Source organism: Salmo salar, chromosome 03 (assembly GCF_965601325.2).
Source record: "Salmo salar chromosome 03, fSalSal1, whole genome shotgun sequence".
Classification (NCBI taxonomy): Eukaryota; Metazoa; Chordata; class Actinopteri; order Salmoniformes; family Salmonidae; genus Salmo; species Salmo salar.
Genome location: NC_138293.1, coordinates 79,843,176 through 79,866,515, shown reverse-complemented (window position 1 = coordinate 79,866,515; position 23,340 = coordinate 79,843,176). Strand labels below are relative to the sequence as shown.

The following is a 23,340-nucleotide window of genomic DNA, read 5'->3' as shown; positions in this document are numbered from 1 at the left end:
TCTCTCTCTCTTTCTCTCTCTCTCTTTCTCTCCAGAGTGAATAGAAGTTCCATTACGCCTGCAGCCGCCTGTCTTCTTTTCATGGCAGCTGAACGCCATCTCCTCTGTCTGTCTGTGTCTGTCTGTCTGTCTGTCTGTCTGTCTGTCTGTCTGTCTGTCTGTCTGTCTGTCTGTCTGTCTGTCTGTCTGTCTGTCTGTCTGTCTGTCTGTCTGTCTGTCTGTCTGTCTGTCTGTCTGTCTCTGTCTGTCTGTCTGTCTGTCTGTCTGTCTCTCTCTCTGTCTGTCTCTCTCTCTCTCTCTCTCTCTCTCTCTCTCTCTCTCTCTGAGTGACATAGGGCAGTATGACATGTATCTCTGTCTGAGAGATCTAGCAGCATTGTCCCGTTATACATCATCTACCAATCGTACAGAAGCACATGCCAGTCAATTGTGTGTGTGTGTGTGTGTGCCTGTTCCTTTTATGGTCCTTTGCACCCTAAGTGTGTTCACTACCAGTAGGTCTCTCTGCTTGTGTCACCAACTACATCCGTGTCACCCCATTAACAGTAACAACCCTCTACTTCTCCCCACAGATCTGACCTCTCACCCCTGACCTCTAACCTCTGACCCAGTGCCCCCTGCTGGTGCGGACCACCTCTGATCCTACCGTGATGAGCGTGTGCGGCAGGAAGGCTCTGGCATTGCTGAGCAGCGTGTTTGCGGTCAGCGGGCTGGGGCTTCTGGGAGTTGCGGTCTCTACAGACTACTGGCTGTACCTGGAGGAGGGGGTCATCCTGCCCCTGAACCAGACCACTGACATCAGGACCTCCCTGCACTCTGGACTCTGGAGAGTCTGCTTCCTGGCAGGTCACTACCATCTCCAGCTGAACCTGGATCAGACCAATTGAGACCAATTCTAGCTGTAAACTCTTAGAAAAAAAGGTTACAAAAGTGTTATTTGGCTGTCCCCATAGGAGAGCCCTTTTTGGTTCCAGGTAGAACTATTTTGGGTTCCATGTAGAACCCTCTGTGGAAAGAGATCTACATGGAACTCAAAAGGGTTTTACCTGGAACCAAAAAGGGTTTATCAAAGGGTTCTCCTATGGGGACAGTCAAAGAACACTTTTAGGATCTAGATAGCACCTTTTTTTCTAAGAGTGTAACTATTAGAGAGATGAAATCAGACCTGACCCTGTGTCAGTGGTAAGGGACACGTTTGTTCTTCTTTCTCACTGTCTGGTTGTTTTGGGGAATGAGAGGGAGAATGTTGCATTTACGCATTTGCGGTGAAAGGTGACAGAGCTAGAGCGGTGTTTGTCGGACCCGAAAATCGGTCTTCTCACAAAATCGTCTGTAGCGTCCGAACGGTTTGGCCTACAATGGTTCGGCCTACAGTTTAGCCTAACTATTATGACCCCTCTATGGAAAGTCTCAGCATGTCTTCCTGTCGGCATGTCTCCCTGTCAAAATAAAGGTTAAATAATAACATCTACAATCTCTTTATAGGCTCTCTATAATCACACTCTTCTTCTCTTCCAGGTGAAGAGGCAGGTCGCTGTTTCACCATAGAGTACATCATGCCCATGAACCTACAGCTGACCTCTGAGTCCACAGTCAGTGTACTTAGTAAGTTATATTTCTCTAATTTTCCTTCTCTCTGTCTCTGTCTCGCTCTCTCTCCCTCTCAATTTTTATTGGGTGGTTGCCTCTGTTGCCAAAGCAATGTATACATAATTGAACAATATGCTTGAGCAACAATAATAATATATATCAACTTTTGGGCCAGTTGCTCTAAAGGGTCACTGCCTCTCTTCTCGATGTACAGCGTTTGATTGAATAGACCCTGTCTGTGTGTTAGTAGATGAAGCACTCTGTGGTTCAGAGTGAGTGGGTGGTTGTAATACTGCCAATGCATTCAGGACAAATAAGGACAAGTGACACAATGTATCAACATATGGCACCCTCTTGTGGTTACTTAGCTGAACAGTGTTTCTACCTGAATAGCTGAAGCGGTGAGAGGGAGCAGTGTACCATTAAGAAGCTGTATGTGCATTGGAAGAACTATTACTGAGGTGTTCTGAGTTCCTGTTCGATGAATGGAATGAAAATATCAGTCATGGCTTGTAACCAGCGTTCTAAAGTGAAGAAATGGAAGAACAGACTGAATGCGAGAGATAATATATTCACTCTTGGGTGGCAAGAGACTTGAGTAAAATGGTGCTTCTTTATCATCAGTATTTAAACTTTCACATCACCAATTAAGGCTCTAATGCTTAAACGTAATAATACAATGCAGTTTTATTGAAATGTGTTTTCCTCCTCCTAGCGTGTCTGAATGACTACCTCTTTACTATTCAAGTCTCTTTCCAATTGCCCCGAGCCCAGTCTGCCCATACAGAATAAAATGAGTCATCAGAACTCCCACCATCTCTGGGTCTCCACCCTGCTGACTCCTCTCTGCTTCAGAATACTTATTAGATAATAACTCTGAGGAGTCACACTGAGGGGACTTTGACTCTCTCTAAAGTCCCAGCCTCATTAGGTTTTGGTTGATGCCTGTTGAAAGCTCTCTGGTAGACAGGAAGATTGTTTGGACCCTCTATGTTCAGAGTTTGAGATGAAAGTAGAGTATAAGAGTTTGTAGATGAAAGTAGAGTATAAGAGTTTGTAGATGAAAGTAGAGTATAAGAGTTTGTAGATGAAAGCAGAGTATAAGAGTTTGTAGATGAAAGCAGAGTATAAGAGTTTGTAGATGAGCATAGCTATATGTGTCTGTGAAATTCTGTTTCTGTGTAGTAATCATTGTCTTTCTCTATGTTGATGTCTCTCTCTCTCTCTCTCTCAGAGATGATTCGTTCAGCCACTCCGTTTCCTCTGGTCAGTCTGTTCTTCATGTTCATCGGCTTTGTGCTCAACAACATCGGACACGTCCGACCTCATCGCACCATCCTGGCCTTTGTCTCCGGAATCTTCTTCATCCTCTCAGGTACTCTTCTAATCTTCCATCTCTTTCTCCTCACCTCCTTTTCTTTCTCCTCTTCTTCCCTACTTCTCCTCCTCCTTGTTTTCTGCTGTCTCTGCTTCAGCTACAGAATGTGACGGTGTCTATCTCGCTTTAACACGATCACTATCTGTCTTCTCTGTCTGTCTGTTTCTTTCTCTGACTGATGTTCAGGCTTTGAAGGTTTGTTTAATCTCTCTTTTGCCTTCCCCCCGTCAGGTCTGGCTCTGGTGGTAGGTCTCGTGCTGTATATATCCAGTATTAATGATGAGATGTTGAACAGGACTAAGAGCAGTGAGTCCTACTTCAGCTACCGGTACGGCTGGTCCTTCACCTTCGCTGCCATCTCCTTTCTGCTCACTGAGGTACTTCAAAATTCAAAAGGCACTCGCACATCTGAGCTATCTTTGTTGCAGGTGCATGGTGACAGTTGAATAAGATGAGAAAAAATAAGAAACATGCACTCACTGAGGTACAACATTTGTTGTAGAAAAAATCTACATTATATGATAGTTCACTACCAAAGAATATGTTTTTTTATTGTCACATACACTGGATAGGTGAGGTGAAATACTACAGCCATAGTAGTAGAGCACCCCTGGAGCAAATTAGAGTTAAGTGCCTTGCATTTCACCTTGTAGGCTCGGGTATTCGAACCAGCAACCTTACGGTTATGGCCCAACGCTCTAATCACTAGTTTACCTGTCGTCTGCTGGTGTGGTACCCTCTCTTCTGGGTCTTCTGGGTCTTCTGGCTCTCTATACTACAGAGTGCAGTGTCCTCTAACCTTTATCGTCTCCTGTCTGTCTCTCTCTGTCTCTCTCCCCTCCAGAGTGCGGGCGTCATGTCCGTCTACCTGTTCATGAAGCGCTACACAGCCGAGGAAATGTACCAGCGCCACCACCCTGGCTTCTACCGGCCGCGCCTCAGTAACTGTTCTGACCACTCCGGTCAGTTCTTACACCCGGAGACCTGGGCACGCGGACGCAGCCCCTCGGACATCTCCAGCGAAACCTCGCTCCAGATGAGCGCCAGCTACCCGGCCCTGCTCAAGTGTCCCGACTACGACCAGGTCTCCTCCTCACCCTGCTGAAGGGGTCATCAGGTCAGGGCAGGTCGCCAAGGGTCAAGGGTGAGAAGTCATAGGTGATGTTGCTTTTAGATACTGATCTAAGGTCAGCTTTCTTTTTTCTTTTTTAAGTTATCTGGAATCTGTGGAGGGTTGCTGGAAAGTTGCTGGGTGTGGCTAGAACCTCCCGCCTGGTTAGTTTACTGGGAGATCAGTCCCAATAGATATACAAGGAAGCCTCTGTCTCTTTATTTTGTTGTTGTTCGTTCCCATTGTGATGCTGTGTCCTGGACCTTGTTTGAAAACCTCTACCAGCCATGATTGCTGCTGAAGCAACAGTTGATGCCGCTGTGCCACATCTTACCTACAGATGGCAGCAAAGTGCAGAGTTCTTTCAGGAGTATTTTCTATTATATCAGGATACTGCCACTGCTTAGTTAACTTGACGAGGACCAAAATAACATTTACACAAATTTTTGAACGGGAACAATACATGTCACTATGTTAAAGCGGCAATCAGCAGTTGAAACAATAACAAAGCGAACTCCCCACCCGTTTCAGTAAAAAGCTGAGGGATGGGGCTGGAGAAATGTAACCACTCTCAAATTCATAGACAGAGCTATGGATGCATGGACTGGCCATCCATGATATCTAAATTATAGTTACCATGTTTTGAAGGTATATAGTGTTTGTTTACAAACATTGGAGTGAAATAAGCTTTTCATTTGGTTGAACTAAGCACATGAGGCATTTGTAATATTATAACATCATATTCTTAAGAGGTCCAAAAATGGATGAAGCAACTGCAGATTCCACCTTTAAATGTGTATGTGTAATATGTTAAATTGTTTAGTTTGCTTCATGTTGGAGTTTTTAAATGGACGTGTCCCTGCTGGCTCACGGATCTGCCAACATTACGTTTTCATGTTATGGAATCTCCCCCCAAACAAAGCTTTGTTTATGTATCATGTAAAAATGAATTATTTGAAAAGTAATTGGTATTTATTCTTAGACAGATTTTTTACACATGCATATGTATAACTGTTGTACATTGTATGAATATAGCGAACCATTGTAAAACAAGTCATATATGTAGTTGCTGCTTAAAATGATTCATTCTGAGTGTCAGCTTCATGCCTTCGGCATAGCAACTGTTGCATACAAACTGTACTGTACAATATCTGGAGAATATCTAAATGTGGGAAATAAATAGACTTTGCAAAATCTTTTTAATGACATTGCCTGTGGATGGAACGGAATTTCATTCATTAACTCCAGTTTGAAGATATTGATGTTCTGAGAACTAACGCAGCAGGAGAATTAATGACGGTTAGGAAAAGGGTTAGTTAGAGCTAAAATGCTAGTTGTCAACAACTGCTATCCCCAACGTGACAACTAGATGGCGCTGTAATGGTAGCCACAACCGTATAAACCATCAGTCTGGACCAACCATCGGTATAACACCGATTAATGGATTGGATTTAAATTTTGCTTCCATGTATTGTAATGTCACATCAATACACTGGGAGTCAGTGTTTCATCACTTACACTATGAAGCAGACAGAATCCCTTCAGGTCAGAAGGGTATAGAATCAGGACTTAAACACCCATCTGTCCACTATGTTTCAAATCATTTATTTGCACACCTTATCTAGACACTGTGTATCTATTTATTGGCCAATTAAGGGGGGAACTCATGTTACTCTGACCTTATCTATGTCTGTTTGCTGATCAATAAAGGGTTTCACATAGACTTTAACCGTCAGTAAAGGGTTTCTCGCTCTGTAGACTTTTCCCACCACTCCATATTGACCATCTGTCTCTAAACTCATACGAATGTTCATAGACATGGGTTGGATGTCAGTTGGTTAATCAAACTGGATGATTAATTGCATATGCAAATATGTAGGTCAAGCTCAATAAATAATAAATAAATGCGTCGTACAACGGATGTAGTCTTTATGTATACTTTATGTAGCTTTCCACGTAATGTACAATGTGACCAATAGCTTTTACAGAGATATAAAAGTTAATTTAGCTATAGCCCCACACAAGGGGCACTAGTAGGTAATATTCTGCCCTGAGATCAGGGGTCATATCTTACAAACACATAGAAAAACTCTACTGGATTCAACTTTATCAGTCAGCATTATAGTTCGGACATCATCACTTTCATCATCATCAATATTACTACCACCCATATCCTATTCATCCTCAACATCTGCCTTATCATCATCACCATCATCAATATTACTACCACCCATATCCTATTCATCCTCAACATCTTCCTTATCGTCATCACCATCATCAGTATTACTACCACCCATATCCTATTCATCCTCAACATCTGCCTTATCATCATCATCACCATCATCATCAGTATTACTACCACCCATATCCTATTCATCCTCAACATCTGCCTTATCATCATCATCAGTATTACTACCACCCATATCCTATTCATCCTCAACATCTGCCTTATCATCATCACCATCATCAATATTACTACCACCCATATCCTATTCATCCTCAACATCTTCCTTATCGTCATCACCATCATCAGTATTACTACCACCCATATCCTATTCATCCTCAACATCTGCCTTATCATCATCATCACCATCATCATCAGTATTACTACCACCCATATCCTATTCATCCTCAACATCTGCCTTATCATCATCATCAGTATTACTACCACCCATATCCTATTCATCCTCAACATCTGCCTTATCATCATCACCATCATCAGTATTACTACCACCCATATCCTATTCATCCTCAACATCTGCCTTATCATCATCACCATCATCAGTATTACTACCACCCATATCCTATTCATCCCCAACATCTGCCTTATCATCATCACCATCATCAGTATTACTACCACCCATATCCTATTCATCCCCAACATCTGCCTTACCATCATCAGTATTACTACCACCTATATCCTATTCATCCTCAACATCTGCCATATCATCATCATCAGTATTACTACCACCCATATCCTATTCATCCACATCATCACCCCCATCGCCATCATTATCATCCTCATACCTGCTGGAAATAGACTTTTCCTGACATCACGTTATATAGTATTTGTTTCTGATCATGTTTTTGACTTGTGTACAGAAGACCCCAAACTGACCTGATGCAAAGTACAGCCAGTAGGTGTAACATGTTTCAGAGTATTCATACAACAACAAAAAGGAAACCCATAAAACCTAGACATTATTTACATATACATAACTTAAGTCTTTAGTTTTAATGCTTACGGACAGAATGGAACCATTTGACAAAGAAAATAAATACAAACAAGATAGTGGATTATATTTTGTAAGGGGAACACAAAAAGCAAGCAAGGATCTTAGGTTACAAATGAAAAGCATACGGGTCACATCAACGCATCGCCCCTCACTGGCGCTGTTGGCATAGTTTTGGACCTCGAGACACTGAAAGAAAAGCTTAAAATGACTGGTACCCTATTGGGCTGTTTCACAAACCCATATTCAAGCATACTCAGACTACAACACATTTTCAAAGTTTGTTCAATTGCATTGCAGACACTCCATTGAAAATGGAGTAACTAATAGTAGGCTAAATATAGGCCCATGTAACCACCCCTATAATTCACAAGCAAAGTAAAAAAGTATGCACATTTTAATATTCTGTGGTCCACACAATGTATGGAATCAGTCCAGCTGACTCAAGACTGTAATGTTGTAGTTTTTCTAGGTTTTGTCTTCCTAATTTCAGCACTAACCTAGCTTTGTATTCTGAGGTTGCAGCAGAACTGCTGCAATGGCACCTGGGAAAAAGAGTTGAGCACCATAGTGGGATGATTACATGGTTCATGTTTAGGCCATGAGTGTAAGGCCCAGATTTGTTCCTAGTCAGGTCACATGTTCATGTACGGTTACTGCAGCCCTGGAACTTTCTCTCCTTATCTGACACACTCACTCCATCTCTCACATCCACTCTCCTCTTTCTGCCATGTTTCTCCATCCACCTGAACATTCACAAGAGGAACTCTGTTTTTCTACCATCTTCATAAATGATCAAACACAAACTTTTCTGTATAATGGATGTCAGAGATGACATTAAGATAGTCGTTAAATGTCTGCTCTTGGCTTGCACACTGCTGTGTTTACATACATACATACATGCATAGATACTGTGTAGATACACACACAAGTTAGCACACCCACTTCTAAATGCACTTTATGGTATATCTACAAACAGACATATATGCAAGTGTATGTGAAAAATTGTAGTTTTGCTCATCCAAACGCAGAAGACACCTAGAAAGCAGGGGTTGGAACCAGTTCAGGGAACAGAACCGAAAAATAAAGACATTTTTGAGGAACAGAAACAGAACCGTGTACAAAAGTGATCTCTAGTGTTCCGGAACATAACTGTTTTTTTTTTTTTTCAAATCTTGAGAACCAGGTAATAATGTTCTTTTGAGTTCCAAAAATAAATAAAAATAAATTCTAGTATATAATATTCTGTAATTCGGTGAAGTTATAAGGCTAGTAATACCCTACACACATTCTAATTCAAGTCCTGTCATGATGTTTAGCGCTTCAAGCCAAGTCCCCTCCATGTCCACCCCTCTCTCTCTCTCACTCTTGCCCCACCCATGAAATTTCAGTCGCATCTCACACCTGCACTTATGTGACCAATTACAAATGTAAACAACAATCTAACCCGTTCCATACAAGCTGCTCTATCGGCACTAATTGGTGGAGTAAATACCTTTGCTAAATGTAAAAATGCATGTTGATTTCACAGGTTAAACATTTCATGAAAAGGAACTATATGAGCTGTTACTTTTTGGGGGTTGGAACTGGTTCAGAACTTTATTTTCTGGTCAGAACACTGGAACGGAATGAAAAAATAAGGTTTCTGCTCGGAATGGAATGATTGGGAAATAATTTCTGTTCCAACCCCTGCTAGAAACACATGGAAGTACTCAGAACGAATGTGGGGAACACAGGAGGGCAGTGCGGGGGAGTAAAGAGATGAGAGACAGAAAGAGAGAATGTGTGTTAATACATGTTAATACATCCCACTAGCTTCCCTTGGTAATCTGTAGTGTGGCTGAACCACACTGGTCCTATAGAGGGATGTCTCCCTGTGTTGGTCCATATATTGGTCCTCTGCTTTAGTCCTGGGACGTCATGTCCCTGTAACTCCAGCCCCTGGTACTGCAGCCAGGGCTGGGGAAGTGTCCAGAATGGGGAGGGAGGTTGTCTTCAAGACCGGAGCCTGTCCTCGTTGTCTTCAAGACCGGGTGCGAGTTCTATCAGGGTCTGAAGGGTCAGATGGCTATCTTTGGTTAGCCATCCATCTCTCTAGTGACAAGTTGGGTTCTGGGGGTCCAGGGGGAGAGGGATAGTAGGGAGGGAACTTCATGAGTGGAGTCTGTCTGTGGGAGTGGAGGGAGGGATGGGTGAGGGGGGAGGGAGAGAGGGGGAGTGTGGAAGGGGTGTTTAACTTCATGAGTAAGATCTGTGTGGGGAAGAGGATTGGTGGGCTGAGGAAAGGGTGTTTGGGGTGTCCCAGTTTGGGATGTCCTGGGATGAGGGGTGTCCCGGGAAGGAATGTCCCTCCTCATTTCTTGTTGGCAATCCGTCTTTTCCTGGTGGCCAACATATCGTAGAAGGGATCCCTGCTGATGCTCGCCCTGGAATCAAAACAAATAAATAATAATACGCCAGGGGGAAACTTGAGCATCTTTGATATGGAAATGCAGACACATTTCTACAAACCTCTGCCTTAACTAACTAGATCAAAAAAATAAAAGTTTGTTCGGTGACCTAGTTTTGTTTCCATGGTTTCTGAAGAAAACCTACCCACCCCCTTTTTTCTTATTTTCCTCAGCACTCCGGTTCCATCTCTTTCAGAGATTCTGTGGAATGTCGTTCCCTGATTCCCTGTTCTAGAACCCTTCCAAGTGTTCTCATTCCAGCATACTCTCTCCTCTCTGCAGTTTTCCAGGTTTATAGGTTGGAGTGCAGGGCAAACAATAGTGCTCTAAATTATCGACACTCCAGCTCTCTTTTTCTGGGAGAGAAGGCACTCGGTACAAAGCGAAGTGAGTCACAGAGCCATTCTGGCTCCGGCACAGAGCGCAGTTTCAGTTTCACGGGTGTAAAATCCTGTTAGCACCAGCACAAAGCCAAAACCAGCTTAACCCCCCACTGCGGATTCTCTCTCTCTTACTCCCTTTACATTGTCCCCCATATACGACTATGTCTCTGAGCTATGACAACAATTCCTCTCCTTGTTTTAGCTTTTGGTTATTTACCGCAACCTAATTTCAGAAAAACAAAAGAAGAAACCCCGGGGCGCCTTTCTTTCTGGAAATAAATTAAACAGAGAATGAAATAGGATGAAGTTTATCCATGAAAAGACATTGCGACACATTGAAATGGATCTGAATGTGATACCAAATATTGACTTATTACAATGGTGCAACAGCATAGCAAATATATTGAGTTAGCCTACATAACATTTATTTGATACAGTTATATAAGAGCTTCATAGCCCAGTTCAGAATTTTCCAAACTCACACAGATGGTCCCCTAAAAGTAGTCAACTGTTTGTTTAAAAACTGTCCTAAATCGCGATTAAAGATAAGAGGATAAGGAGCGTGACTATACGACCATCCCTATTTTACTGAGGAAATGTGATTGACATAAAAGCCTTTTATCTTGGCTAAATCCTTATTGACTCCCTCTGGAGAATTTAACACACACACACACACACACACACACACACACACACACACCACACACACACACACACACACACACACACACACACACACACACACACACACACACACACACTGCATGGTTAGCCTCTGTGGCAACAGGGGGGAAGCGCTGGGGCTTTAGCCCAGTTTGAGCCTCCTTTCCTGGCCAGGCTAGCTGGGCTCGCTCCCCATCCCCCGGGGTGCTTTAAGCGCTAACTAATCCTTCCCGTATTTCCCCTGGGGGTGCTAACTAGCATTGTAGCCTAGATAGTGAATGTGTTGGGGAGTGGTTTTGGGAAGCTAACTAGCCTTGCAGCCTAGATAGTGAATGTGGTGGGGAGTGGAGGGAAGCTAACTAGCATTGTAGCCTAAATAGTGAATGTGAGTAGTGCCAGGAAGCTAACTAGCATTGCAGCCTAGATAGTGAATGTGGGTAGTGCCAGGAAGCTAACTACCATTGCAGCCTAGATTGTGAATGTGGTGGGGAGTGGAGGGAAGCTAACTAGCATTGTAGACTAAATAGTGAATGTGGGTAGTGCCAGGAAGCTAACTAGCATTGCAGCCTAGATAGTGAATGTGGGTAGTGCCAGGAAGCTAACTACCATTGCAGCCTAGATTGTGAATGTGTTGGGGAGCGGAGGGAAGCTAACTAGCATTGTAGCCTAGATAGTGAATGTGGTGGGGAGTGCCGGGATGCAAACTAGCATTGTAGCCTAGAGAGTGAATGTGGTGGGGAGTGGAGGGAAGCTAACTAGCATTGTAGCCTAGATAGTGAATGTGGTGGGGAGTGGAGAGAAGCTAACTAGCATTGTAGCCTAGATAGTGAATGTGGTGGGGAGTGCCGGGATGCTAACTAGCATTGTAGCCTAGATAGTGAATGTGGTGGGGAGTGCCGGGATGCTAACTAGCATTGTAGCCTAGATAGTGAATGTGGTGGGGAGTGCCGGGATGCTAACTAGCATTGTAGCCTAGATAGTGAATGTGGTGAGGAGTGGAGGGAAGCTAACTAGCATTGTAGCCTAGATAGTGAATGTGGTGGGGAGTGCCGGGATGCTAACTAGCATTGTAGCCTAGATAGTGAATGTGGTGGTCAGGAATCTTACTTGATAGACTTGATCCACTCCTCTTTCTCCTCAGTCGTGGGCGCCGATATCCTGTACACCGTGTGGTTGCCCTCGACGACCCGGCCGTCCGCCTCCGTCTTACACGCCTTGATCACCGAACCCTTGTGGTTGGGGTTGTAGAGCTCGAAGCAGTTCTGGGGGGGGGGGGGGGGGTAGTGATGAAAGGCTGGTCCAACACTTTAGGAAACCCTAGTGTCTTTCCCCAGTAATCAGTTCTGATGGGTGAGGAGATGGTTGAGTTGAGTGGGTACTAGCATTGTAATCCCAACATAATCCCAACAAGGTGGAGGTGAAAGGGTGTTTGTATTGCCCAACAATTAGAGAGACCCTATCCTCAACTAGGTTACATGTTCCAGGTCAAATACATGACTAGAAATATGGAAGACTATGTTGACTTTTGACCCCTGGTGATATCATGAGTTGGGCTCCACTGGGTGAGTGGAACCTTGTGGATGAGGTTGACTACCAGTAACACCTAATATAATAGTGACATAATAAGGTTTCAAAAGGGATGTGATGCAGTATCATGAAGCACTCACTGGTTTCCTGGGTTCCTCCACCTCTCTGATACTGAGGTTCTCTAAGGGGATGATCCCACGAGGCTCCTTATCCTGGAGGAGAGAGAGGGAGAGAGAGACAGAGAGGGATAGAGAGAGAGAGAGAGAGAACAAGACATGAATTGTGACATTGTTTCATAGACTGGAAAACAACCTTCATTCCCTCTGCTCTGCTCTCTCTAATATAACTAATGATGTTAGTGTCTGGCAGGCAGGCAGTCTGGAGGACAGAGAGATAATGATATGATCCTCTAGGATAATACAAGGGTAGAGGACAGACTGCTGATAAAGCAACTATCTCTGGATAGAGAGGCAAATGCTTTGATAAAGATGCTGTGATAAAAAGCTTCCAGTTATACTACCACATATAAACGCGTGTACAAACACACAGGCAAAAAGCGTACTTGCCTACAATACTGCGGTCGCACACACGCATGCACACACACACACACCACACATACTTACTGTTGTGTACTCAAAGTAGTACAGGCAGTTGTCTGTCAGGATGAACCACCTTCTCTTCCAGGTCTTCACTCTTCCCCCTGAGACAGGAAATAGGAAGAGGAAACAGGAAGTGATGACACAATGGAATTAGTGACAGACTGACAGCCTCCACCATACTCCTCACAGTAGGAACAACATGAGGAAGGCACTCCAACAAGACCAGAGCTGGAAAGTAGGCAAAGTAATGGCCGCCTTGACCACAATAACATGACAGCTCTAGTGTTATAAATCAGCCAAGATAAATAAATAAAGTTACTGAGAGATTTGTCTCAAACAACGGAAGAAAATCTATATACTGTACGTAAAGCATGTATACCAATGGCACAGGAGAAATAGAAGATGAGTGAGAAAGAGAGAGAAAGAGAGACAGAGAGTGAGAAAAGAGAGACAGAAAGAGGAGAGATGAGAGAGAGAAAAGAGAGAGAGAGACCTTACACTTCCTCTAAAACACCCCATCCTCCTCCTGTGGACCTAAGACACTGAAAGATCAAAGCCAATGAACTCTGCTGTTGGTACTTGGCACCACTGATTGAGAGGTGATGCAATTCCATCACAGGATTTGTTCAGCAACGTGATTGGTTACACCATCTCTTCCAGTTACTGCGTAGAGAATATTCAATGATTACTCACACAACTCCTGAATTATTGCTAACTTTGCTCATTCATTTTTTAAAGGCAACGGAATAAAATGCTATTGGATCTCCAGAAGAAGGAAGGTACACACCACACTTGATATGAACCTAACTTGGCATCTAAAGCACCCTTGGAGGAATCACACACACACACACACACACACACACACACACACACACACACACACACACACACACACACACACACACACACACACACACACACACACACACACACACACACACACACACACACACACACACCAAACCCCCAAGCAAAGATTGTTACGTTTTGTAGCATGGGTATACCAAAGCTGAGGGGTATAGAGGGGAGGCAACACACAGTTGAAATAGTTTTTATCAGTGTTCCCCCTCAGGCAACTACAGCACTATACAGTGCAGCACTCAGCTGAAATGAAACACACAGCGATGCAAGGCAGGGATGCTGAGAAGACTTCCCTGTTGGAAGACAACAATAAATACACCAATACTGTGTTGGAAAATGGAGAAATCACACACACACGTGCGCGCACCACACACACACACACACACACACACACACACACACACACACACACACACACACACACACGCTTAGCCCTCAGCACTGGTATTCACATAAAACCATACTAAATACAGCTGGCTGTTTGTTTATGAGTGGAGCAGGCATTCAAGACATTTAAATGTATGTTTTTCTTTCCACACAGTCACATTTCAGCGCTATGCCGCTTATCTGTGTATTAGTTGGGTAAACTGGGCTACCATGTTGTACATGCCACACAAAAAGCGTAGAAATAGACAGATATAACAAGAGAGAAGTAAGCCCTGATCCAATTTTATACTTTTGAGTTACAAATCAAATCAAAGTTTATTTGTCACGTGTGCCGAATACAACAGGTGTAGAACTTACAGTGAAATGCTTACTTACAGGCTCTAACCAACAGTGCCAAAAAAGGTATCAGGTGAACAATAGGTAAGTAAAGAAATAAAAACAACAGTAAAAAGACAGTGAAAAATAACAGTAGCGAGGATATATACAGTAGCGAGGCTATAACAGTAACGAGGCTATATACAGGCACCAGTTAGTCAGGCTGATTGAGGTACATGTACATGTAGATATGGTTCAAGTGACTATGCATATATGATAAACAAAGAGTAGCAGTAGTGTAAAAGAGGGGTTGGCGGGTGGTGGGTGGCGGGTGGCGGGACACAATGCAGATAGCCCGGTTAGCCAATGTGTGGGGGCACTGGTTGGTCGGTCCAATTGAGGTAGTATGTAAATTAATGTATAGTTAAAGTGACTATGCATATATGATAAATAGAGAGTAGCAGCAGCGGGTTGGGGGGGCACACAATGCAAATAGTCCGGGTAGCCATTTGATTACCTGTTCAGGAGTCTTATGGCTTGGAGGTAAAAACTGTTGAGAAGCCTTTTTGTCCTAGACTTGGCACTCCGGTACCGCTTGCCATGCGGTAGTAGAGAGGACAGTCTATGACTGGGGTGGCTAGGGTCTTTGACAATTTTTAGGGCCTTCCTCTGACACCGCCTGGTGTAAAGGTCTTAGATGGCAGGAAGCTTGGCCCCAGTGATGTACTGGGCAGTACGCACTACCCTCTGTAGTGCCTTGTGGTCGGATGTCGAGCAGTTGCCGTTCCAGGCAGCGATGCAACCAGTCAGGATGCTCTCGATGTTGCAGCTGTAGAACCTTTTGAGGATCTGAGGATCCATGACAAATCTTTTTAGTTTCCTGAGGGGGAATAGGCTTTGTTGTGCCCTCTTCACGACTGTCTTGGTGTGTTTAGACCATTCTAGTTTGTTGGCGATGTGGACACCAAAGAACTTGAAGCTCTCAACCTGCTCCACTACAGCCCCGTCGATGAGAATGTGGGTGTACTCGGTCCTCCTTTTCCTGTGGTCTACAATCATCTCCTTAGTCTTGGTTACGTTGAGGGATAGGTTGTTATTCTGGCACCACACGGCCAGGTCTCTGACCTCCTCCCTATAGGCTGTCTCGTCGTTGATCAGGCCTACCACTGTTGTGTCATCTGCAAACTTAATGATGGTGTTGGAGTCGTGCCTGGCCATGCAGTCGTGGGTGAACAGGGAGTACAGGAGGGGACTGAGTGTAACCGATGTGAAATGGCTAGCTAGTTAGCGGGGTGCACGCTAATAGCGTTTCAATCGGTGACGTCACTCACTCTGAGACCTTGAAGTAGTTGTTCCCCTTGCTCTGCAAGGGCCGCGGCTTTTGTGGAGCGATGGGTAACGATGCTTCATGGGTGGCTGTTGTTGATGTGTGCAGAGCGTCCCTGGTTCGAGCCCAGGTCGGGGCGAGGAGAGGGGAGGAAGCAAAACTGTTACATTGATGCTGTTGACCTGGATCACTGGTTGCTGCGGAAAAGGAGGAGGTGAAAAGGGGGGTGAGTGTAACCGAGGTGAAATGGCTAGCTAGTTAGCGGGGTGCGCGCTAATAGTGTTTCAATCGGTGACGTCACTCGCTCTGAGACCTTGAAGTAGTTGTTCCCCTTGCTCTGCAAGGGCTGTGGCCTTTGTGGAGCGATGGGTAACGATGCTTTGAGGGTGGCTGTTGTTTATGTGTGCAGAGGGTCCCTGGTTCGAGCCCAGGTAGGGTGAGGAGAGCGATGGAAGCTATACTGTTACATGAGCACGCACCCCTGAGTGGCTCCTGTGTTGAGGATCAGTGTGGCAGATGTGTTGCTACCTATCCTCACCACCTGGGGGCGGCCCGTCAGGAAGTCCAGGATCCAGTTACAGAGGGAGGTGTTTAGTCCCAGGATCCTTAGCTTAGTGATGAGCTTTGAGGGTACTGTGGTGTTGAACACTGAGCTGTAGTCAATGAATAGCATTCTGAAATAGGTGTTCCTTTTGTCCAGGTGGGAAAGGGCAGTGTGGAGTGCAATAGAGATTGCATCATCTGTGGATCTGTTTGGGCGGTATGCAAATTGAGTGGGTCTAGGGTTTCTGGGATAATGGTGTTGATGTGAGCCATGACCAGCCTTTCACAAAGTGATGGTTGTCTTTTGCATCTCCTTTCTATCCATTCTATTTCTACAATTGATAGTTATTAATCCACAGCTGAGAATATCTGGAATGATCCTGTTTTCAGTTTGTTGTTTTTCTTGCCCTCCAGGTGAGACATGTCATAGGATGTGGTGTGGCAGGCTGACTGTGCATCCTGTGGTTTCCTGGGTGTGTGTGACTGGGATTTGTCCTAACAACGTTCTTGTGGGAGAGCTTTGTCCCAACATTCCTACAGGGCTCATCACTGACCATCCCTTAGGGCAGTAGTGTCCATGGAAAAACACTTTTGTAATGCACACTAAGTACTACCAGATAGTTTTTAGCACCATCTTTGGTCTTATTCATTTAATTGAATCTCTCATTTCCTTTCTGTCTTTTAGTCAATAAATCCATGCTAAAAAGTCATTAATCATATACATGCTGTTTTCATAGACTTTTCTGGGGAGTTTTGCCTGGCGTATTTACATGAGGTAAAATGCTTAAAATCCTTTCTCTTAATTTCCACAGTGTACAGAGTGATCCTCTCTAAAAGAGACTAATTTGTTCATAGCCTTCAGGGTTTATTTGTACTGGGCCAAATTAGAATTATTACAGCGAAAACTCCAGTTGTAAATTGCCTGGGGAGAGAGAGCACTATAATATAATAATTCACAGGTCTTAAGGCACACTGGGACTATTTGCATACATATATACTGGGTTTGATGAGACTGCAGAGACGTTACATAGAGCCAGTGGAATGTGCAGCATGTCTGAGCCAGGGTGTGTGTGTGTGTGGTGTGTGTGTGTGTGTGTGTGTGTGTGTGTGTGTGTGTGTGTGTGTGTGTGTGTGTGTGTGTGTGTGTGTGTGTGTGTGTGTGTGTGTGTGTGTGTGTGTGTGTGTGTGTGTGTGACAAGGCTTGGCCCACCTGCACTGAGTTGGCCTTTAACCCTAACAAGTCATAATATGGCAGTTGGATTTCAACGTTACAACGGCTGTTGAAACAGGGAACTGTCCAAAACACTCCATGTCAGGGACTGGAGGACGCAATAAAAACAGGAAATGAAAAGTGGGTTGAGATGGAGGTAATGGGAGAAGGGAATGAAAAGAGAGACGGAGGGATGGAGGTTAGGGACAGAGAGGTGAGAGGTCAGAGAGAATAAGCACAACAGAAAATAATGTGTATGTAACCTTACAGCTGGCCAACCAGAAAACCCCAAATACATTTCTAAAGATATCACACCAAGATAATGTTGGAGAGGAGGAAGGGGAGACAAGGGATGTCAATCAAAAACCCATGTAAACAAATAAAACATAAAAAACATGGGAGAGAAACAATAGAGAAAAATGTGATAAGAGGGTTAAAATGTGGGAAACTGCACTACTATATTTAGGAAGGAGAGAGCTCTGTATAATATAAACAAATAAAATGATTGTCTTTGAGTGTTGCTATGACACCCGTCAGTTCCACAGCCCCTGGTTATTTTGTGATCAATGCATTGTGGGAGAGCTGATGATGACCACTCCCTCAATTAATGCTGCAACCATGGTAACAGGTTAATACTGTAACCATGGTAACAGGTCAGCTTGACTGTGTGTAGAGAGACATTGCTACCTGTCTCTGGGTCATACAGTGTAATGTTACTAACAGTTGTGACCTCAAATGCACCTTATCATGGTGATTTACCATGGTGATTCTTTCAACTTCAACATTAACATACAACCATTTACATAAAATCCTGCTCGAATATCCTTTAAACTGGCCAAAGATTGTGAAATATTTATTCCTGAATCTTGAACATCGTGAAAACCTTGAATCTGGAGGTTTAAAATAGACGACACTACAGATAACAGCCCACTGTGTGAGAACCCTGAACACTGAACCTTGTTCATATTGTACCAACAAGACGTGAGTCATGCAGCAAAACACATTGCTTGAGAGACTGCAACATTACAGTCTACAGCAACATCTGCATCTTAGCTGCAAGGGTCAGCCAGTGAAATAATGTACTGGTTCATAGCAAGAGAATGGTGTAAGAGGAACCAGAAACAATGCATAGCAATAGCATAGCACTTAGAATGCATCTCCAATACATTGCTTCATTATAAGTAGTATGCTAGTGGAGACATTGGAACAGATAGGTGGGTGTGATGCAGGCATTCTTAGTAAGGGACTACATTCTCATCTCTACTAACCCAGTTTGAGCAGCCATCCCTCTCTGTCTGGGTTGAAGAACGTGTGAGTCAGGTCGTTCCCATCATCCTCTGGGATCTTAAAGGGTTCACTCTTAATGCTCTCATAGAGATTCTGGAGAGGAGAGAGAGGGATGAGGAGGGAGTGATGGAGAGAGAGAGGGATGAGGAGGGAGTGTGGAGAGAGAGAGATGGATAGAAAGAGAGAGAGAGAGTGAGCGAGAGAGAGAGAGATGATAGAAAGAGTGAGAGAGAGAGAGAGAGAGAGAGAGAGAGAGATGGATAGAAAGAGAGAGATAGAGAGAGAGAGATGGATAGAAAGAGAGAGAGAGAGAGAGAGAGAGAGAGAAAGAGAGAGAGAGAGAGAGAGAGAGAGAGAGAGAGAGAGATGGATAGAAAGAGAGAGAGAGATGGATAGAAAGAGAGAGAGAGAGAAAGAGAGAGAGAGAATAATGGTGAAAAAGGCGGCGGAAAGCATTAGTGTTCAGCTCATAACACTTGAACAGCCACTTCCTGCATCTTCTAACAGCCATCCCAGTCCATAACTAAATCAGGTGCATAAAACATGACGGAACAAGATTCTATGAAGGAGTTGTTAGAAAAGGAAAGTGTTGGAGGGTGTGCTCATTCGTAGGGGCTGAGTGGGTGTTAAATACTGGGACACATTTGACAATCTGAGTTACAACTTTGAGAACTGTTGGGAGAGAAAGGAACAACAAGCCAACTGCAACAAGTGTTATGTGTGTGCCCTTTTGAACTGCGGTGGAGCTGAAGTCTGTGTGATTATCTCTCTGAGCTTGTTAGATAATAATGTTCATTATTAGCATTACTGGCCTGAAAGAACAGCACATTAGATGAGCTAGCATTTTGCTACAGTATCACCCTTGATAGAAGAGAGTAAAGCTTCTACGTGACGTAGGACAAACACAAACACACACTCATCAACCACATCCAACCCCCCCACTCCACACACCAAACATACACTCATCAACCATATCCAACCCCCCCACTCCACACACCAAACACACACTCATCAACCATATCCAACACCCCCCACACCACACACCAAACACACTCATCAACCATATCCAACCCCCCCACACCACACACCAAACATACACTCATCAACCACATCCAACCCCCCCACTCCACACACCAAACACACACTCATCAACCATATCCAACCCCCCCACTCCACACACCAAACACACACTCATCAACCATATCCAACCCCCCCACTCCACACACCAAACACACACTCATCAACCATATCCAACCCCCCCACTCCACACACCAAACATACACTCATCAACCATATCCAACCCCCCCACTCCACACACCAAACACACACTCATCAACCACATCCAACCCCCCCACTCCACACACCAAACATACACTCATCAACCATATCCAACCCCCCCACTCCACACACCAAACATACACTCATCAACCATATCCAACCCCCCCACACCACACACCAAACACACACTCATCAACCATATCCAACCCCCCCACTCCACACACCAAACACACACTCATCAACCATATCCAACACCCCCACACCACACACCAAACATACACTCATCAACCATATCCAACCCCCCCACACCACACACCAAACACACACTCATCAACCATATCCAACCCCCCCACTCCACACACCAAACACACACTCATCAACCATATCCAACCCCCCCACACCACACACCAAACATACACTCATCAACCATATCCAACCCCCCACACACCACACACACACTCATCAACCATATCCAACCCCCTCACTCCACACACCAAACACACACTCATCAACCATATCCAACCCCCCCACTCCACACACCAAACACACCCTCTCACCCTGAGTAGATCCTCTGGCAGGTCTCCTCCCTCGTTGATGCCTCTGTTCATGGAGATGAATCTCTCTACGGGGGGCTTGTCTCTGACGTTGGGGTTGTGGAGGCTGGTATTCAACATGATGATGGCAAAGGACAGGACATAACATGTGTCTGGGGAGGACAGCAGAGAGAGGAGGTGTGAAGTGTGTGTGTGTTCTATAACCCCTGGCCGTTTTAACCTGGTGTGTGTCAGAGCACCAGTCCCCAGAGGGACGCAGCAGAAGCAGCAAAGCTAAGTCGGCGTGTCACCACTGCAACACATCCATATTCATGAGGCCAAGACCACATATCATTCATCAACCCACCACTGGTTACAGGAACAGGGGACACAACACTGCAGATAGAACATAGAGCTGACATGACACAATATCATATATGTTCTAGACAATACATTTCTATATGAATGTTCTGTAACAGGCCCCTGGTTGTTTAGGAAGATGTAGGGGAGAGGGACAGAACATTGAGGATAGAAATTACTATATAGACCTGACATGATCCCTTATGGTACATGACAGACACAATTATGTTTGTTCTACACAATAGATTTATATCTGAAAATTCTGAGCAGGACCTTGGATAGAACATGACATTTATGATGGTAAGGGACAGAGATGATGGTAGGGGACAGAGATGATGGTAGGGGACAGAGATGATGGTAGGGGACTCCACTCCTTTTATAGAGCGACTCCACTCCATCTAAAGAGGTACAACATGTAAAACATTTACTATACAACAAAGACTGGTTTTAGGACCAGATAGTTCTGGAGTGGAGCCACGTCCTTAGAATTTATACCTAAAAGACAGGTCTGCTATAAAGTAGAGAGACAGGGAGACTGACGCATTGATCTATGGCAGGGGTGGTCTGGTGCTGCTCTTTATGACAGGGTCCGTCCAATGTGTGTGTGTGTGTGTGTGTGTGTGTGTGTGTGTGTGTGTGTGTGTGTGTGTGTGTGTGTGTGTGTGTGTGTGTGTGGGGGGGGGGGGGGGGGGGGGGGGGGGGGACCTGTGGATTGGAAGACACCGGGGTTGCAGGAGCAGTACCGCGAAGCGAAGGCCTCCATCATACGATCGATCTTCTGAGCCTCACCAGGCAGTCTGAAACTCCACAGAAACTGTCTACACCAGCATAGAGAAAGAGAGAGAGCGAGGGAGAGAGAGAGAGTGAGAAAGACAGAGCAAAGGAGAGAGAGAGGGAGAGGGAGGGAGAGAGGGACAGAAACATAGATGTGAGGAGAGAAAGTGAGAACACAGGAAAACCAACGAGAAAGAAAACAGAGGCTCCAAAAGTGTCTTGAAAGCAGGACATCATCATGAAGTGTACTGACTGCACATTATCAATAATAAATACTACTAGATACATTTTTTTAAATGTGATGAAAAGCTGGGAATCTTAGTACAGTAATATGCAGAAACAGCTCACCGTAAAGCCTGTACGAGGTTGAGATCTGCAAACTCATGAAGGTCTACGAAGGCCTGCAACACCTTGAGGTTGAAGTCGTCCCTGGGAGAGTTGAGGAACAGTGTGTCAGGTTCTCAGATTCAGCTCAGGAAATGGCTGCTATTCAGTGTTAGTCCAGATCAGTCTAGCACTTCCAAAAACAGAACTATTACAGGTAAAGTGTCTTTCAATCCCTATAGGAACTGAAATGTCTGTTAGGGGAGAGGCCTTTTTTAAACCCAACTCCACCTCTTCTCTAGATTATGTCTCTATCAGACCATTATACAATATGATAAGATTGCGGGTCGTGATAAATTGCTATTTGTTTGTGCATACAACCAACTTGTTAACATACAATATGTTGTTGCTTTCTTAAGGGCCTTTTCAAAAGAAAACGATTTATCCCAGCCTCAGACTCTGCTCTGTCTGTTTGCTACACAGGCTGTTTTGACAGTCACATCCCTGCGAGGTGGCCCACGTGTCGCAGATATGAAACACATGTAGCCAGGCAGAGCAGATCTCTGTTTTACTGGCATGGCCCCTTGTCTACTGTCGCCGCTGTGCTCCGTAGAGACAGACAATCCATTTCCCGAGGCTTTATGACTGGGCTTATACACGCACAGAGGGAGAAATCTCCCTGAGAGATGGACAGAGTGTAGGAAAGAGAGAGGGAGGGAGAGAGAGAGAGAAGGGAGCGAGTGAGATGCTGAGAGAGGGAGAAAGAGAGAAAGAGGGGGAGAGAGACAGAGAGAGAGAGAGAGAGACAGAGAGAGAGAGAGAGACAGAGAGAGAGACAGAGAGAGAGGGGAGAGAGAGAGAGAGAGAGAGAGAGAGAGAGAGAGAGAGAGAGAGAGAGAGAGAGAGAGAGAGAGAGAGAGAGAGAGAGAGAGAGAGAGAGAGAGAGAGAGAGATGAAAACAGAGGAGGTAAGAGCAGTGTGTTTGTTACCTCTCTCCTAAGTAGTCCCCTATGACAGTTTTGTTGAGGCCCTCTCCTTTGTAGAGGAACTGGGATACGTCCTCAGGAGTGTGCTGGAGAAGGTCGTTCTCCAACAGAAACTGGATCCCCTGGAAGACACACACAGTTTGGTTAGCACTCCAAGCTACACACAGACAAACACACATACATACATATACACACACACACACGGTTATCTGTTTTGACTT

The 23,340-nt window shown here is 44.6% G+C and overlaps 2 protein-coding genes across 2 annotated transcripts in view; one reads left to right on the top strand and one right to left on the bottom strand.

The window, feature by feature from the left end:
* The first annotated feature begins 576 nt into the window (after positions 1 to 576).
* On the top strand, positions 577 to 5,992 carry LOC106606715 (voltage-dependent calcium channel gamma-5 subunit-like). Its single transcript, XM_014203072.3, has 5 exons — positions 577 to 846; positions 1,519 to 1,605; positions 2,825 to 2,965; positions 3,200 to 3,345; positions 3,813 to 5,992. Exons 1-5 carry the CDS (start codon positions 651 to 653, stop codon positions 4,071 to 4,073), a joined length of 831 nt encoding a protein of 276 aa, XP_014058547.1. The 5' UTR covers positions 577 to 650; the 3' UTR covers positions 4,074 to 5,992.
* A 10-nt stretch (positions 5,993 to 6,002) lies between these two features.
* The window catches only part of LOC106606718 (cytohesin-3), a 75,931-nt gene continuing 58,593 nt past the window's right edge, over positions 6,003 to 23,340 (bottom strand). The window contains exons 5-13 of the mRNA XM_045715505.2: positions 23,123 to 23,241; positions 22,158 to 22,238; positions 21,741 to 21,853; positions 20,700 to 20,848; positions 18,846 to 18,957; positions 12,959 to 13,035; positions 12,476 to 12,547; positions 11,916 to 12,070; positions 6,003 to 9,738 (exon numbers count right to left, since the gene is read on the bottom strand). Coding sequence (XP_045571461.1) covers positions 9,666 to 9,738; positions 11,916 to 12,070; positions 12,476 to 12,547; positions 12,959 to 13,035; positions 18,846 to 18,957; positions 20,700 to 20,848; positions 21,741 to 21,853; positions 22,158 to 22,238; positions 23,123 to 23,241 — 951 coding nt within the window. The 3' untranslated portion in view covers positions 6,003 to 9,665. The remainder of the gene's footprint in view (positions 9,739 to 11,915; positions 12,071 to 12,475; positions 12,548 to 12,958; positions 13,036 to 18,845; positions 18,958 to 20,699; positions 20,849 to 21,740; positions 21,854 to 22,157; positions 22,239 to 23,122; positions 23,242 to 23,340) is intronic.

What these genes read in the sequence shown, in the direction of transcription:
- LOC106606715 (XM_014203072.3), top strand. Translation starts at nt 651, where the DNA reads ATGAGCGTGTGCGGCAGGAAGGCTCTGGCATTGCTGAGCAGCGTGTTT. An exon ending in GTCCACAGTCAGTGTACTTA is followed by an intron (nt 1,606 to 2,824) that starts GTAAGTTATATT and finishes TCTCTCTCTCAG; the next exon opens with AGATGATTCGTTCAGCCACT. An exon ending in TCTCCTTTCTGCTCACTGAG is followed by an intron (nt 3,346 to 3,812) that starts GTACTTCAAAAT and finishes TCTCCCCTCCAG; the next exon opens with AGTGCGGGCGTCATGTCCGT.